An 18411-nucleotide genomic window follows, 5' to 3' on the forward strand; every position below is an offset into this window, starting at 1 on the left:
TCCTTTTCAAATAAAACATTTCAATTGCGAGTACAGCTGTTGTCCTGTCGTGTCTATTCCTTTTATTGTCCTTGTTTTTTGAAGCTGTTACACCCACCATGTCAAACTTTTCCGCTTCAGAAAAGTTTCGAATGGCTACAATCGCCGATTCCGGCCGCTCTGCCCAAAGCACCAAAATGGCGGTGCTCATAAAAGGATCGAATAATAAAAAGCCGATACTCTGAGCGTATTTTGTGGCTCTACGTATTACGAATAAGATGGCACCCGTAATCAGGGGCTGATATGAGACCACAGACACATTTTCTTTGCCAGAAAAGAAGGGAAAAGAGCTTCAAAGGTACATAAAACGAATCCTTTAAAGCAATCGAGCGTGCCACTTTTATTGGCTTGCGGACACCAAAGCACCATCCCAGATGCTATTTGCAAGGGCGACCTCAGGGCAATGAGTTGTCCAAGAGACATTTCTGAAAAGCAAAAACATAAGAAGTCATGCTTGAGAACCGGCGCTTCATTGGTCCCTTGCCCCGGAACAACCAGTTGGTCACAGTATGGTGGTACACACAAATAAAGCCACACAAACTAATTTAAAAAACAAAGTATGCGACAACCTAACTTCGGAAACACAATACTTTGAAAAGACGTCAACAGGGGGAGTCAGGTTGTTCCAGGTTAGGAAAAGCAGTACAGGCTCCTCTTACAAAAACCTCAACGTTTTCTCCTTTAGCAGAGCGAACGCTGTAGAGGAGGTGAGAGGGAAGGAATGTCAACTCGCCTTTTCTTTTAAGTGTTCGCTCTGCTAAAGAAGAAAGCAGGGAGGGCTTTGTGGGACGACTTTGTCCTGCATTCTTAACTTGAAACAGAGTATACCGGAAAGACTATAGGGAGTATTCACTGAGCGCCTTATTTTTAGTGCGCTGCTCAGAGCGCTTGCTGAGAACAAACTTATATTATTAGGCTGCTATGATCCGTAATCTTGATAGTGTGGAATGCACGTTGCAAAAGAGCTGTGGAGGCTCATCGTCAGCACGCATATTGCTGTCACTCACGCAGCTATGGCCGCCAGTGAACACTCCCTATAGGTAGTGCAAATATTTTACTAGGGTGTGCTTTCTTATTACTCTTTAATTAGGAGTAGGCCCAATTGCTATCTTTGACTGAACAAGGTGAACCATTAAGGACGTTGACTCGGAGCGCTTGCCATGTACACATCGCGATACTGTTAGCTCAAACACGACATCGGCGCCTTTTCGCCTTATATTAGGAAAGAGTATTAGTAGACACACAATTTTATCCCTTATATTAGAGCCCTAAATGAATTCTTTTTACAACATTGATATATTTGATGAGAACCTTTTGGGTCTAAGAGAAAACACAGAAAACTGGCGATCGCTTGTTCGCGCTTGCAGTGTCGCGCTCTGTACGATTCGAATTAGATGTAAGAAAATATATAATGCTTGTGTACTAAACCGCGACATGCGGGATTTTGTTAAGTCGGGGCATATCACGAATTCTGCCAGGCTGGGCCGTTGCCATAGACACTGGCAAGGAGGTGAGAACGGCCGGGAGGAGCTCTAGTTGCCCTGCCTCCAACGCGAGCTTCCTACCTTCAACAAAGCGTCTGCGTCTTGTGCGCCTCAAACGCGCGGCGGGCAACCAAAGCACTGCGGAAGGCACGGAGCGCGTGCTGAAGGCCGTGCGTTTGAAAGACACGCCTTGCCGCTTTCACTCTATCAGTGACTATAGTGTTGAGAATCTCTCCATGCAAACGCTGGATCCACTAAACACTTACCTGGTTTAAATAAACTAGGCCCGTTTTCACCTCAAGAAAAAAAATAATAATAAAATATCAAGTTTTGCGCATTGTTTATACGCGGCGCGAAGTAGTTGTTACGAGATTTGGTTGTCGACGGAAAAAGCGATGCTTTTGGAGTTTGGAACGTGTACGTCTTAATAACATAACATATATGTAATCTACAAGTCACCTAGAGAAGAAAAAGAAGAAAATGGATGGTGCTATGGAGGTAAGCCTACATATCTATCTTAAGTCTCTACATAAAGGGAGAAGTCAGAGATGCTCCGCGAGAAGCCGGGCTTTTCTTTACTACGCTTCGTAAGGTGAAAACGGGTAGAGTGTTTCTGTTGACCCGTGGCGAGGCAATGAAGAGTGTGGCATTTTCACGAACATTTTAAACGAGCGTGTGTTTTGCAAAGAAAGAAGTAATGTGAAATAAAAACAATTTATGCTTTAAAGCCACTCTTGTTTATGCGAACATCTTAACAAAAGAAGCTTATGTAAATTTTTTTTACGTGTGTTATCAAGAGAACAGCCTCAACGAGGCAAGCAGGAAAACATATAAATAGGTGAATAGAAAAAGATTAGACAGACAGACAGACAGACAGACAGACAGATAGATAGATAGATAGATGGGTAGGTGGGTAGGTAGGTAGGTAGGTAGGTAGGTAGGTAGATAGATAGATAGATAGTAGTAGTAGTACTAGTAGTAGTAGTAGAAGTAGTAGTAGTAGTAGTAGTAGTAGTAGTAGTAGTAGTGGTAGTAGTAGTAGTAGTAGTAGTAGTAGTAGTAGTAGTAGTAGTAGTAGCAGCAGTAGTAGTAGTAGTAGTAGTAGTCGTCGTCGTCGTCGTCGTCCTTGGACGCCATAATTGAGTGTGATGTTAAGAGCACATGCTCAGAACTAGCTCACATCAACAGGCTGTTAAGGCCGGTAATCTTGGCGGTCCGGAATGCACTTTGCAAAAGAGCTGGGAAGCTCGCCATCAGCACGCGCTCAGCGACCGCGCACACAGCTATGGCTGCCAGTACATACTATCTATTGGCGACGTGTGCGAACGAAAGCGTCGCTATGTTCGGCCTGCCATGATTGGCCGAATGCTGACTACGTCATCAGTAAAGTATTTTTCATCAACAGAAATAAGAGAAATGTTAGAACTTTAATGTTGACGGTGTTGGCTGTGTCGCTTTGAAGGTGCAATGATTTCAAGCTTCCACTATGCTCATTACAAACACCATCGAACTTGTTCGCAAGGCAAAGACGTCACGAGAGAGAACCATAGGAAGGCGCCACAAAAACATCTCGCCGCTAATACTCCGTTCACCTTAAAGGCGTGTTCACACAGCACCGTTTTCTAACGTTATGTTACGTTACGAAAGCTTACGCAGAAGTCACCGGGACAGCTGTTCTTCAGATGGAGCGTGGCTTCGAGTTCAAGAAGATAGCCTGGCACCTGACATTCGAGACACGGATGTTTCGGCGCCTTATACGTAACGTAAGAAAACGGTGCTGTGTGAACCGGCCTTTAAGCTGAGACTGCAGCCAAAGCTACAAGCGCTAGCTAGCCCGCGCTCCTGTCTTTCAGACGTGCCTTTCTTGCTGAGCGCTCGTTCTGAGGAAGAATGCTTCAAAGCCTTGATCTTGTGCTCTCGTGCTTGTTGTATTGGTTGCAATCGAAGTATCGCGCTCCTTTTCCTTTCGCCACCAACTTTGTAGTGGCGGAGAAGCGGTCACATGCGCCGAGCTAGATCCAAGTTCAAGCAGGAAAGCGACCTTGCAGGCGCCGAGTTTCGGGCAGAGCATGTTTCTCGCTTTGCATTTTCGAAATATACATCCTACACTAAAATCGAACAAACCGGACGGTTCTTTGACCCTTGAACATTATGTGTAGCCCTAGGGTATAGTATAATCGCGTTTCTTTATAACGCGAGCTATGTTTTAAAACATATCTGTTTCCAAAGTGAGGGAAGCAGACGACACGGAGGACGATCGCGTAGCTTCACGGCCGCGCCATCCCGTCAGCCGCGCCTCCGTGTCTCCTGCAAAAACACCGGTCACTTCCCGCATTGCAGCCTGGGATCCAACATGGCCACCCTGGGAGCACCATTACGATACTCTGCACCGGACGCGGAGTGTTTACAGAATTACTCTGGCACGAACAACACATATCACGTCATAATGTCACGCGGAAGCATGAAGTCACGAGATGTCTTTCGGTCACTTGACAGACACCATTACGTGGCGTGACGTCACCGAGTCACGTGACACCGTGAGTCCTATGAATGCGACGCTACTACGTTACCTGTCACGGGACATCCTGATGTCATTCGTCACCGTGACGTCACGTGGCATGATGACGCCACGTGACGTCACAGTATTGCTTGACGTCACAAGACGCGTTACATCATTACGTCACGGGCCCTGCAAGGTATGTGTAATGTAACGTGTCGCCTAAACCTAACTGTTAAAACTTTTCAAATCTAAGCGCCTGTCCTGCTTACTTCTTGTCCTTGTTCCTGTTGCGCTATTTTATATGTTTTACTAAGTTTTTTTCATAGATTTCGGCTGATAATACACATTCTGTGTTAAAAGAAAGGAACCTCTGTAGATATAGTAAAGGATAGGAAGATTCGGTTATTTCGTTGTTTAGAAAAGAGGACAACTTACGATTCCACTGTCCAAGGAGTCTTTTTGTTTCTCGTTGAGAGATGCCTGCGTGAATCGTGACAGACATTATAGCCACACTATATCTTCCCTCGTTAGAGATGGCGCAATGACTTTCGAACTTTTGCCAAGTGATTGGGGGCAATAAATTAAAATGGGTGGGAGACTACCGAAAGAATTCTATCACATATGATGTCGGACTTAATAATGCAATCTGTAAATTTTCTAAACTTAAAAGTCGTTGCTCTGCCTCCTTCATATATCGCGCGTGAATGTGGCTATACTTACAGTTGCTTCAGGGCTCGCGAGACACCTAATGAACTGAAAATAAAAATAATAGAGAATGTTAATACTCTATGTGGGTGATTTAATAAATAAGTTGAGGACATATGCTTAACCTTCCCTCTCCGGTATTGGCGAAGAAAATATAAATACCGTTCATTAATGGAGCGATGGCTACTTTTTTAACTCTGGAACCTATTGGCGTTTTGGCACCGGGGAAAGCGCTTTAGCACTGGGTAGAGCACTTTAGAAACCAAGACGTTTGAGAAGCCGTATGGTGGAGTTTTCTCGCAACTCAGAGCGGAGGTACTTCAATGGACTTCTAAAATCGAAGTGATCCTAGCGGAGTAGTGCCACGCAAAGAATCTCGGGAAACCATTGGGCACTATATTTCGGCTTCGAGTTGTCAACTTCACATCCTAACATCCCGTTACGACCAAATACAGAGCTTGCTTTTTCGGAAGTGTGACTTTACTTAAATATATAATGCTCTAGGTGTTGCCTACCAATACAGATAGGATGCTACACTACGACGGATCCTAGTGGACTCTTCGAGCCATCCCAGAAATTCCAGTTCTGGGAGCATATAACGTAAATATTTCTCTTGGGTTCCGGTAAAAAAAAAAAGAAGATCTTCATGGAGAAAATGTCTCACGAAGGCCCGGAAACAAATATTACACGTTATAAAATGGCCACGAGTGGCAAGTATAAAAAAATTACCCCAAAAAGGGTAGAAAAAACATCATTCCTGCCGAAACCATTTTGAAATTAAGATATAAGCCTCGCCCATTCTCCCTAACAAAGTGATCACATGATGGTTTAAAGCGCGGTAATATTTTTTTTAAATAAAAATGTACGAACAAAGAACGACAACAGGGGGTTCCAGTTGGACACACTGGTGGGAAGCATGGAATGGGAGGTTTGGAAGCATTGCCGGTCACAACCATGCGCCATCCAACGGTGTCGACGGTCATCGATGACTTACGCTCCGAGAAATCAACCGTAACCATAAAGACGGCCAAGCACCGAGTCGGCGCTCCCTTGAAGAAGAGGAGCAAGTCGACGCTCGTCGATACGCAACGCCATCTCAAGAAAACCTTTGGGGAACTAAGCCGGTGGGACAAGATCAACTGAGGACTTCGTGCGTGCTCTCAGATGTACAGTGCGCCTCAAGCTTAACGCCGCCACGGCATTTGTCATTTCTAACAGTCCCTGCGGCAGCCGAGTGAACTATCTGAAGATTGTTTGGGTTCCCGATTTCTATCCCATCCTCAGAAGGCATCCCAAACGTTTTGGTGACAAATTTATTACTAAGTAGCCGAGACGAGCTTAATGTTTCGGAACACAGTGGCGGCGTTAAGTTTGAAGTGCACTGTACCATTTGATGCTAACGTTTCTGCGTGTACTGAGAATGCTCACGTCAATCTTGAAGTGCACCAAACCAGAACGCTATTACTGTGATGGGTAAATTGGCGAGTTCATTATTCCCCATTTCAAAATGGGTTTCACGGTTGAATACTTAATTCTTTTCTAACCCCTTGGGACCATTCTTTTTCTAGGAACATTCTCTTCGGGCCTCTTATTCTGGGGCCGTTTATTCCGGGACCACTTTTTTCCGGGCCAGTTTTTCCTTACACCCATTTCTACCGAAATGAGCTGTTGGGCTAGTTGGCTTTGTATATTTACAATGTAGCGCAAAGAACACATGTGCTTCCCTATCTCTGTCTCTTCCCTGTGTGGTCTTTGCACTACATTGTAAACACCCATTTCTATCCCGCCACTTTCCGTTGCGATCGGCATAGACATGTTACTGTCGTTTGATTGTGGGTCATTCCATGTGAAACGTCCCAGACGTTGCGCTCGACAACCTCCGACTTCTAAAAAAAAAATTCATGGGCTTCGGCCACAATGTCCGTAGCCATACCCTAAAATAGTTTTGACGAAAAAAAATTGTGATGACGTGAGCGCGATTTTAATTTTTGAAAACAGCGTGAAACTAGGCATCACTCAATAATTTACGAAAAATCAGCTTTTTTATGAAATACCCAACAATATTTCTTTCTTGAATTTGCATGGTTGTCGGCTTACAATGTGGTTGAGTTTGTGCAGTTTTGTTTAATTTAAATATTTTTAAAAAATGCATAATTTTATTCAAAAATAAACATTTTTGTTATTTTATTTAAAAAATATATAATTGCTCCCGGGATCTAATATAACTGTTTACTGGTTGCCCTCTAGGTGTATAACCTATAAAAAATATTTTAAACCGCTTAAGTAAACACCTTGCAGTAAAACAAAAAATCCTGAAGTTGCCAAAAAGTGCGTTTTGACGCATTAACAGCCGTTTATTCCACCCTGAGGTGGTCCAAGTAAAAATACAAAATATAGTGGGTTTGGAAGAACGATTGATCGTCTTTTGATTCTGAAAGTTTAATCCGAGTAAATTTTGTTTAAAGCGAGAAAACAATTTCTGAAGTTGAACTCTCGCACTACTACCCGGCGTCGCTTCTTAACGCCTCTTCGCCGCATAGCACGCCGCCTGCGACGATAGCCGAAGCGATTAGGTCCAAAGAAACAACGGAGTTTGCTGCCCGCTTCCCCTCGTCCCTCTTTTCTGGCTGTAAGGGAAGAAACGGCGGGTATCGTGTACTGATCGTAGGTGCCACCAGTGCGTCGGCATAACAGGCACGTTGTGCCCTTTGTACCCGAGGTCGGCTCCTCACACTCCGAAACGTGATGCCTAATCGACGGGCGGCATCAGCTGACGTGGACGTCTGAAACACGATAATATCTCCGCGATATCTAGCCGCCACGCATGCTGCGGTGAAAAGCGGAACTATGATCCGGTTCGCGCTTAGTTGGAGCGAAATGAAGGCGACAGGCGAGTGATCAAAGCTCTGAAACGCGCTGATTCAGTATGTTAACTCGGACGCTTGAAGCATCGTCACAAGCCAAGATTGCGCTTCTGGCATTATTTTAGGCCCATATTGTCTGTGCGGGAATCTTTACATGACCCATTGGAAATAGTGAATAAACAAAGGCACGTGTCCGTGCTGTGCAGAGAAGAGGCACGTACGAGAAACGACACCAGGTTGCGACGTAAGAGCTCAACTTCAAAATGTTTCTTTTTTTAGTATTTAGAACAAAATTAGTTTAACTAAACATTCAAGGACAAAAGGCAATAAACTCTTCTGTAAAAGTGATCATGTTTCGCTTTTTGTTTTCGGCCACCTCAAGGCAGAATTGACGGCTCTTTAAACGGCAGAACGACATTTGCACAAATTAAGTTGTTTTTTCTGCAAAATATTTAGTTGTACGGCCCGAAACTTTTTTTTGTGCATAATATTCATAGGGTTGGCAATAAGATGTTTAATCACCTGCAGCAACGAGATAGTTTGTAACCAAACTCAAAAAGGCTAAAATTCTCCTATATTAACTTTTTTTTTTTTTTTTTTAATTGCTTCAAGCGAATATTTATGATCCTTATTACACAGCAATCAAAATACCATGTGGTTTTTAGGAATACAAATAGTCCACTCTTCTATAAAAATATCTTAATTTTCATCAATTAATAAATGACTCCTAGTTTCACTCCTTTTTTACGAGTTCAAACCGCCATCACCCCATGAAATTTGTTTCTCGTCAAAAATATTTTAGAGAAGCACCACAAACGTTATGGTGAAGAACCATTAATTTTATTTTAGGAATCGGAGGTCGCCGTGGGACCTTTGGCATGGCATGAAGAAATCCAAGTAAGCTGATGCCGCCCGTCGATTAGGCATCACGTTTCGGAGTGTGAGGAGCCGCCCTCGGGTACAAAGGGCACAACGTGCCTGCTATGGCGACGCACTTTAGGCACCTCCGATTAGTACACGATACCCGCCGTTTCTTCCCTTACAGCCAGAAAGAGGGACGAGGGGAAGCGGGCAGCAAACTCCGTTGTTTCTTTGGACCTAATCGCGTCGGCTATTCTCGCAGGTGGCGTGCTGTGCGGGGAAGAGGCGTTAAGAAGCGACGCCGGGTAGTGGTGCGAGAGTTCAACTTCAAAAATTGTTTTCTCGCTTTAAACAAAAATTACTCCGATTAAACCTTCAGAATCAAAAGACGATCAATCGTTCTTCCAAACCCACCATATTTTGTATTTTTACTTGGACCACCTCAGGGTGGAATAAACGGCTGTTTATGCGTCTAAACACACTTTTTGGCAACTTCACGATTTTTGTTTTACTGCAAGGTGTTTAATTCAGCGGTTTAAAATATTTTTATAGGTTATATACCTAGAGGGCACCCAGTAAACAGTTATATTAGGTCCCGGGAGCAATTATATAATTTTTAATAAAATAACAAAATATTTTATTTTTGAATAAAATTTTGCATTTGTTTTAAATATTTAAATTAAACAAAACTGCACAAACTCAACCACATTGTAAGCCGACAACCGTGCAAATTTAAGAAAAAAAATATTGTTGGGTATTTCATAAAAAAAGCAGATTTTTCGTAAATTATTGAGTGATGCCTAGTTTCACGTTGTTTTCAAAAATTAAAATCGCGCTAACGTCACCACAATTTTTTTTTTTCGTCAAAACTATTTTAGGGTATGGCTACGGACATTGTGGCCGAAGCCCATGAATTTTTTCTTAGAAATCGGAGGTGGTCGAGCGCAACGTCTGGGGCGTTTCACATGGAATGACCCTTGTGTAATCTAACTGCGCAGCGCATGTTGAATACGAAAGGTTAGCAATCAGACACGCCGCGGTTAAATCACTCCTCGACTTTGCTGAACCAGTGTCGCCGTGGCTGCCGCTTCCTAAAGCTCAATGCAAAAACGCTGTGGCCTTGCCTCTCCATGGCGGCCGCTTCGCGAGCATTCCAGAGTGTAGTCCGGGTAGTTCCTCTCCAACATGGTCTTCACGCAGGGGATAGCCTGAAACGGAAACAGAGTAATTTAAAGCCGTACTAGAGAAAATACGGGCGCCGAGCTTGACTATATCTTATTTTATATTACGATGGACTGCAGCGGAAGCTACCACTCACCCCAACCGATCACGTGCCGGGAACTTACTACGTGACTACGCGGTCAAGAGGCGTTTAGACGGCATTGGATTGAATTCGATGGCTCGTGGCGTAAGCTGCCGTCTATCGTAAATTAAAACGTAGCATATACTAGTTAGTGGGACTAAAGGATACTGCTTTAAGCTCCCAATAGGCATATATTGATCACATCGGTTGTCCAGAAGCTGTCACGGTGGTCTCCCTCCTGCCAGGTGAAGCTTTCTTCACTACTGTACTTTGAGGCAATCCAATTGAAAAGGCTCATCAATTACAGTTTCACAGGCGGATGACTGGTTTTAACGAGGGTGTATAGACGATCGATTCGACATCGACGTTGTGAAGTTTCCACTGGGCGTGAACAGTTTGAAGAGAGGTTGCTCCGCCCAACGCACAATGACCGGAAGCTTGGCGGGCGTAACTCAATCAACCCCGTTGCAAAACATTTCCCATATTTGTTTTTCAAGTACTCTCAGTGGTCGGGCGACCAATATAGGAATTGATCTCGGACTACCTTCAAACTGACAGCGTCAGTTCCATGAAATCTATTTTAGAAAGTTGTTGGGCGTCGATCAAAAATTGTAACCTAATTAATTTCTACTCTTTAATCAATTGAGTTATCGATTAATTGATCTTGTTACTTTTCATGCATAATATCTCAAGAAGCGCGAAACTACACTATTTGTTTTAGTATTTCTTGTTATGTCATCTATGAATAGCCTTATTTAAAATTAGACGCCGTACAAAGCACACAGGCAAAAACAAAAACAAGAAACGAGCGAGAGATTTAAAAAGTAAAACATTAAACATTTTGACTGAAACCTTATAATCACTATGGATTACTCTGGAACGTCGAAGGAGTTTACCATAGCAAAAAATAACGTATCCTCCTAAGGCGGATAAATGTGCTCTATGCAGTAAGCAGGCGTTTTTATTTTCTCCCCGGAATTTACAACTCTGAATCCCACGGATCGATTAACCAGTTAAAATAAATTAATTGCGATTAAAGCATCAGTCGATTAATCGGAAGGTTAGTCAATCAATTTCTCAGCCCTAATTCTAAGCTTCCCCGACCTTTCATTATGACGAAACATATGTGATCTTTGTTTATTTCTTGATACATACAATTCTAACCCGAACCTTAGCGCCTCTCTCTTTGTGTCACCGCCGTACATTTCATCCTGCTGTGACCAACTGTTTAAGGCTGGTGTGCCCTGCAGCCGCACCAATTTGCACTTAAGGCCCTTCACATCGAATACTTGAACCGACTGGAAGAGCATCCCCGCCTCGACCGCTTCGGTCCCCGACACCGACTTGTTCGAGAACGCTATTTCTAATCTTGTACCATTCCTCCAATGAGTTAATTTTCGTTCTTATTGCGTTAACCAAATACTCTCTGTAATACTTAGGCCCTGAGAGTAAGCAAAAAAATTAATGAATATATCATTAATGAAATGCAAATATCTCGACAAGGCCTCGCTGTTGTGCGTATTGACGGCGTCTCAGCAGTCCTATGAGGGGCGCAAGTTCGTCCTCATCATGGGCAGGGGTTGCTGGGACGCCAGAACGCCGGCAACTGATTGGCTTCGATCGGATGGATAGACCTCGCGACAGCTAGCATTGCCAGGTGTACCCACTGTCCTTCCAATCAGAGAGCTCGGCGTTCTGACGTCACTGTAACCCCTGCGCAAGAAACAGACAAGCTTGCGCTCCGCATAGTGAGTCCCGAGCATCTCATTATCGCCCGGCTGCCAATCGGATTGCAGCATCAGCCGATGAGAATGCCAAATAAACGATCACGATGCAAGAAACGTGATCATAAAAGGCCCCACCCTGTGTCCCTTGAGCTGTAAGGGTTGTGATTAAAAGGGCCTGTTTTACAAGGGCAGTCGTTCCCAAAACGAGCAGTGACGTTGCCTCACGAATGTTAGTCAAAGCGATTGTCTACAAAACGGTTCGCTAAAAGTCTAAAAGCTCTAATCAAACGTCTTGAGAGATGGCTGGTTTCGGAGCGTCTGCTATATATATCATATGGAAGGTATGTGATGTAAAATTGCGAGAAGCTTACGGTGTACTCGTCCCATCGATCCTTCATAACGTCTAGCAGACCCACCAGTCCGAACATTTTCACGCTGCAACTTCTAAAGACTGAAAAAAAGAAGAGACGCAGAGTTTAGTCGTTTCCGTCACTTGTATCAAAACGTATTTTTAATTTTAAATTTCATAGTCCCAATTTTACATACGCAGTCCAAGAATTGCCGAGAGGAATACGAGTAATTCCTCAAAACCCCTCCCTTCTCCATAAAGAAAAAAAAACAACAAAAAAACACTGATGCGTTGTGAGAGGTGCCAAAAGGTGGACAATCGACTGGAACAGAGAGGCCAGACGTGGCAAATTGCACCGGGCTCAATAGGCACCAACGTTTTCTCACCCTGTTACAGCTGCTTTGGAGTTTATTTTCAGTCGGGGCGTCGAAGTATGGTAAAATCCCGAATAAGCGCCCACCAACGGTGGGGAGATGAAAGGAGCCAATATGAGGCGGGTGATCTTTTGGAGGAGAGCGTTCGTTAAACCGCGGTCGCACTGTTCACGCATCTTGCAAAGACACGGAGTTTCTCTGTAGACACGATGACATAATTATGCGCGGACACGCCTCAAGCATGATCGAGGTATTTTTTTTTCTCCTTACACCTGCACGCTTCGAAGATGTCTCGAGACATTTTTTTAACACAAAATGTGCTATTTGTCTGGTATCTAACCATTTCCGGTTAGGTGCAAGCAACGGAAGTCCACAGGCAGACTGCCTGGCCAGCGCTGACGCTGGGCTCGTCTCCGCTCTGACCGGACACCAGTGTCAGCCGAACCTCTTCCCCGAGTGAGCGCGTGTTACTCCTGGCAACGGTAAAACATCACATGTTCAGACGCACAGCGGCGCTCTACTGTGTGAGATGATCGCGCTACGGGATTCCCCAGTGAAGGGTGCGCAAAAAAAAGAATGACGGGAAACAGGCAAAAAAATACTTTGCCACAACGGATTTTGGTAGTTCCTAAAGTCACTGGATCCTGGGAAAGTATCGTTATTCCCTTCCCTCTCTATTAGCCTGACACAAACATATACTAACATACAGACAACCAGAATCTCAAAAGGCGATTGGCTAATCTGATCAGAATATTTCATTTAATACAGTGGTGTCAAGACAAACACAAAACCAAAACACAAAACGCGTTATCTGTCTACGTTGCCGTAGAAATCCCCATCTCGGTCCATTCAAATATTCGAAGCCTGCAGGGTCGTTCTAAACCATTCGCGCCAAGGTCACGATGGGGCAACATTGTACTGGAAGCGTTCCTCGCCACTATAAGCGTCTTTGGCACTGTGCATGCAATAGGCCTATTAATCATACCCATCTAATCGGATTTCTTACAATTATATTGTTTTTCTTGCGAATCGCAAAACAGTAAATCAGTTTTTCAGTTCCACCAAGCACCGACACAGCATGTTGTGTTGATACGAAAATGTACGCTTGTTTCGGCGGTGTGTGGATATAGCAAAATCTCGGCACACAAGAAGCGTCTCCATAAAGCTGCCCGTCACCAGCGAATTTAGATCGGCTCACCAAGAACGGAGAGGTCAAAAGAGAAATTGCTCGTTTAACGGACCAAAATAGTGACCTTACGGCGCTACTATCCCAGGATCCAGTTAGTAGTTCCGAGTATCTGGTTCTCTTTTGCCGCGAGCTTGTTCCAGGGCTCTGCTCGGCGCTGCCGGGTTTCAATGGTTCTGTTTTCCGCACGCTCCGTTTAGTGCGTCTCACACTCCAACAAGCCCTGAGAAAGTCGCGTTCACACCGCAACCGCGAAAGGTGGCACCCACTAAGTCATTCACGGAGCACTCACGTGCTACACCTTGCTCGACAGAGGGCCGTCATATAAGAAAACAAACTGGCGTCGTGTAGACCTTTCAAAAAAAGAAAAAAGAAAGGTGCTTCTGGGTGGTTTTATTTTCAATGTCCGTGCGTATGGCACGTGATTTGCTCGCTTTCCAAAGCGGCAATCATGCGCCCGCTCAGCTGAGGATATTGCACGCGGGGCTGAGGACTTGTTGGAATGCTGTATAGTGCCGTGCAGGCTGCCTTTCGTATGATGTTTGACCGCAGTCTTCAGCCGGGGTGCACGCTGCTCATACATCACACAAAAGGGCGTGTGCACACGCGAGTCACCGCAATATCCGTGGTTCGAATGCCGCATGCCCAGGTTTCTTCTGGAACTCAGTCGTGCGGCATTCGAAGCACGGCTCTTGCAGTGACTCACGTTCGGATCTGTTTGCAGACTGTCTGGTGCATAATGTACAAGCAGTGTGATCCCGGCTTTAGCGTTTGTACTCAAAGTAGTTTTCATTCGTTAAGGCTCAACTCCAAGGGGCGAATAGGCTCCAAAAAATCAACGAATTGTGCCTGAAGGCTTTTGCATTGCACGTGTCATCAGCACAGTGGCGACTACATCGCGTTCAAATAGAGCGTGACGTCGGGCGAAGTTCGTCAGTTATTCCTCGCATAATTTGCTCCATGAAGTTCAGCCATTACAGTTAAAGTATGTCTATTGTGCGAACCTATTCTTACAACTAACAGTTCTTCCACGAAATGGACTTGATCCTGCTCGTCGGTTGTTGTTAGTACTAAAGTCACTGGTTGTTGAAAAAATAGCACCATTGCCTTCCCTGCCTGCTAGCCAGACATAAACAAATACTAGCATGCAGGCGACTAAATCTCGCAAGGTAATTCACTGATAGGTCTCAGTTGCCATGGAAGTCACCATTTCGGTCAAATAAAATCTTCAAAGCTTCGAAAGGGTCATTCTAAACCAGTCGCGCCAAGATCTCTAGAGAGCCTCATCGTACTGTAAGCGTTCCTCGCCCATGTAAGCGTCTTTGTCACAGTGAATGCGATCAACTTATCATTCATGCTTATCTCCTCAGATATTGCGTATTTAAAGTAAGAAAATTATTTTTCAACGCCACCAAGCACCGACGCCGCATCTGGTTGGGGAGTGCAGATGTTGCGAAGTTGTGGAGCGCATAAAGAAAAATTGGTTTGCTCTGTATGTTTACAACAGCCTTGATGGCGATGCGCCTCAACGGGTAATCGGTCTCTTAGCTGTAGATGATAAATTTAGCCAGTACAGTACAACCGCTAACCTGGGTTTTTTAACGTGCATCACGGAGCAGTGATCACACGAACGCGTGCCGGTACGAAACTCATCCAGATCGAAACGGGCGGGGGCGGCGGGGACCGAACCCAGGAGGTTCCCAGCGCAAGCTTTCGTTCCACGCTCCGAGCTGAGACGCGTTAGCCCACTAAGCCACCTTTTTCGGCTAGGCAACCCAGAAAACTGCTAAATTTAACGTCCTTATTCGCCTTAACCGTCCTTATTCGCGCATGTGTTTTCAAGGCCGCTAGGGGCGCTACCGCGCCTGCGCGTGGAGCCCCAACCAGATAGCGCCCCTGCCGGGAGACGCGCGAAGCCCGAGCAGAATTTCGGCAATATCTCTTGTCTTGTCTTGTTCCGAAACCTCGCACTTGTTGCACCGTGCTTCCTTCCAGCTTACGAGGGAAGCGAGACGGTATATTCGCCCCTTGGCCACGTGAGGGCAGGGCCGCTGACGCAAAGATGCACTCCGATAGGAAACCGAAACATATTCGGAGCGCAAAAAAATTGGGTTGTGTGTGTGTTTATACAGCCTAGAACTTGGTCTGCCTCACAGGGGCGACGAGTCTCCCAGCTGTAGACTAGAAATTTAGCCAGTGCGGTACAGCCGCTAGCGCAAGTTGGTCTGATTCTTGCGCACGGGCTACATTGACGTCAGAACACCGAGCTCTGAAAGGCTCGGATTGAAAGCATAGTGGGTAGACATCAATGCTAGCTGCCTTGATGCCTACCCACTATCCTTCCAATCGGAGCCAACCACAGCTCGGCTCGAACTTCAGCTCCACATAGACGCGTCCAAATTGAGCGTTTCTTTTTTTTTTAGAGCGCAGCTGTTAGGCGCCCGTTTCTGGCTTGAGCGGCGTCGCCGTCGCCCCCGCCGTCGGCTTACTCGCGCGTTCATGCGTAACGTCGCACGTGACATCACGTGTGACAACATTATAGGAAACACTTCACGTATGACGTCGCGTGTGACGTCACGTGATGTCACAGGCATCTAACATTGCATAAATTCCCGCTAAATTTAGCGGTGAAATTTTGTCACGAAATTTGGCGGAAACATATTTTAGCTAAATTCACCCTCGTGGCGTCACGTGTGACGACGCGTGTGACGCCAAGTGTGACGTCAAGTGTGACGTCAGGAGGGTAAAATTTCCCGTTAAATTTAGTGAGGAAGGAAGAGGGGCATGCCCTCCCCTCCGTACCCTTTCCTCCTCCTCCTCAAGAGCTGCGCTCTAATTCGGCGTTACAGAAAATTATAAACGTCTTTCATTTTTCTTTAAATGACATAAAATGCTTTACTTACCTTTTATTTTTCTAAAGTTGATAGCGTGGCTTTCGATGATGCTCGTGAAGTTATTAATGGGAACCATATGTTTATTTTCACTAAATTATAAGTTAATTACTAAATTTGAGCTAATTATATAACTAACTAGTTGGAATTTTTGCAATACCTGACGCCCAGCGTTGCTTCGCAGCTTGCTCCCGCAAGAAAAAGTGCTTTTGTTTTAGAACACTCAGTTTTTTGTGAGTTTTAAATGCCTCTACTGAAACGCACGGTATAACGTGTTTTTTTCTTCTACCGATTGCTGACTTATTATATTGTTAAAAATATATATATATCGTACAAATGTTTACAATCGCGCCTTAAAGATTTCTGAATCTTCACCCGGAAGTTCCGCTTCGCAGCTTGAGATATTTTCCGCGTTCTTCTGCTGCAATCAACTACTGGATAGCTTCTTTTGGATTTTTTGAGTTAGACGGTTACTCTGTGGTTCTTCGAGGATTCCCACTGAAAGAAATATCCAAGGGCGAGATCTAGTGAGCGCTTCGGCCACGGGATGTCTCCGAGGTGGCGCAGTGATCGCGCAGTAATAAGACCGTGCTTGGTCGTTGAAAAAAAAAAAGGAAAAAAAATGTAAACTGCCAGCTTTTATAGCTAGGGCTCGTTAACACATTCGCGTTTGAGTGTCATGGACTGCGTTCTAACCGTTTGCAAACCGTTTCCGACAAGAGGACGCACTTTCCACCATCTCTAGGTAGCCTTCGGCACACCTTCTGTCTGCGTATGAATGTTTTGTGTGTTTGGGAGTTCAGACCGACGCACTATCCACAAGAAATGGTGTCCTATAACATTTTCATTTTTTTTTTTAAACCGATGGTGAAAGAATAGTGAGTAAAATCTGAGGAAATGTACGCAGATCAAAAACTGTTCCATTGCTCCCGGACAGGCTACGCTACGTGTTCTCTCGTAGAAAGCAGACACAAGCAGTGGCGACGTAGCCGATCCCACTCAGACGCCAATGTGCGAACTACGACGCGTTCTTTATTTGCTTTTTAGGACCGGCAGCGCGACCGAATCCTCGCTCTCCGGCGTTTTTACTTGAAAACAGTTTGCGCTGTGGCAGTGAGCATGACGTTTGTGAGAGAAGCAGACGCCCCAGATATTTTCGAGTCTACACTAGAGAATACAGACGCTCATCGAGGCTAACTGTCCGCCGTATAAACATCAAAACAACACGATGATATGTTTTTTCTCTTGTAACTTACCTTTCCTGCACTGGGGGGTCATCACTGCGGGATTGACGCTGAGCAGTCTCTTCTTGAACTCCGCGTGGCTTGTGACGGCCTCATTCTCGGCGACGAGGCAACTCAGCACGAGCACTACGACGCAAACCCACAGCTTCGAGTTCATGTCGGAAGTTTGAGGGCTTTATCTCTGCTCTGACTTGGGCGTTCCTGGCACGGCGCGGATATAACGTCTCGGGCGCGCAACATATAGCTGGAGACGACCTCGCTCATGCATCAGTGTCGAGTCGGTCGTGTTTGAAGTGCGAAGGCTGAAGCATACAGGGGAATCGCTGCCGCCAAGATCCGAGGCACGTGCTTGATTTGTCAACTGCGCGCCTTCCCTCCCGGTGTCCTCACTTATTCAGCTGGAAGTGGGAAAAGCGATGGTGTCTACACCGCGTCCGCTGACGCGTGACGAGTCGATCGCGCAGCTATGCACGCATAACTACGTAAAAAAAGAAACAGAAAAAAAAACACGCATAACTAAAAAAAAAAAGAAAGAAAAATTGGTGGATGATAGGATAAATTAACCTTTCTAATTCTATCTCAATCCTCGATTGTCGTTATTATTTTTATGAAGGGTAGGTGGTTTAAGCATCTTTCGATGCTAAATGAAATGCTAGCACAAAAATGTAAAAAAACGAGGACAACGCGCAGGCGAGCTGATGCGTATTGATCATGATGTTTTAACGCTGACACTGGGAAGGAAACTTCAAGATATATTAGATATATATGAAGTTTCCTTTTTAGTTTCAGGGTTAAAACATCCTGACTAAAATGTAAGTGCCCCTTAAATATCTTAAAAAGAAAAGTAAGCGAACTGGGGAGTTTTTAATATTTTGAAAATGCCA

The 18411-nt window shown here is 44.9% G+C and overlaps 1 protein-coding gene across 1 annotated transcript; it reads right to left on the reverse strand.

Moving 5' to 3' along the window:
- Positions 1-354: 354 nt before the first annotated feature.
- LOC115320713 lies at positions 355-17902 on the reverse strand. The gene is made up of 6 exons (XM_029980847.3): positions 17540-17902; positions 11855-11934; positions 9578-9661; positions 4744-4776; positions 4459-4503; positions 355-464 (listed from the first exon to the last, which is right to left on the reverse strand). The coding sequence occupies exons 1-6, from the start codon at positions 17682-17684 to the stop codon at positions 435-437; spliced, it is 417 nt and encodes a 138-aa protein (XP_029836707.2). The 5' UTR covers positions 17685-17902; the 3' UTR covers positions 355-434.
- Positions 17903-18411: the final 509 nt, after the last annotated feature.

The sequence above is a fragment of the Ixodes scapularis genome, unplaced genomic scaffold, assembly GCF_016920785.2.
Source record: "Ixodes scapularis isolate PalLabHiFi unplaced genomic scaffold, ASM1692078v2 PGA_scaffold2__306_contigs__length_199485367, whole genome shotgun sequence".
Lineage (NCBI taxonomy): Eukaryota > Metazoa > Arthropoda > Arachnida > Ixodida > Ixodidae > Ixodes > Ixodes scapularis.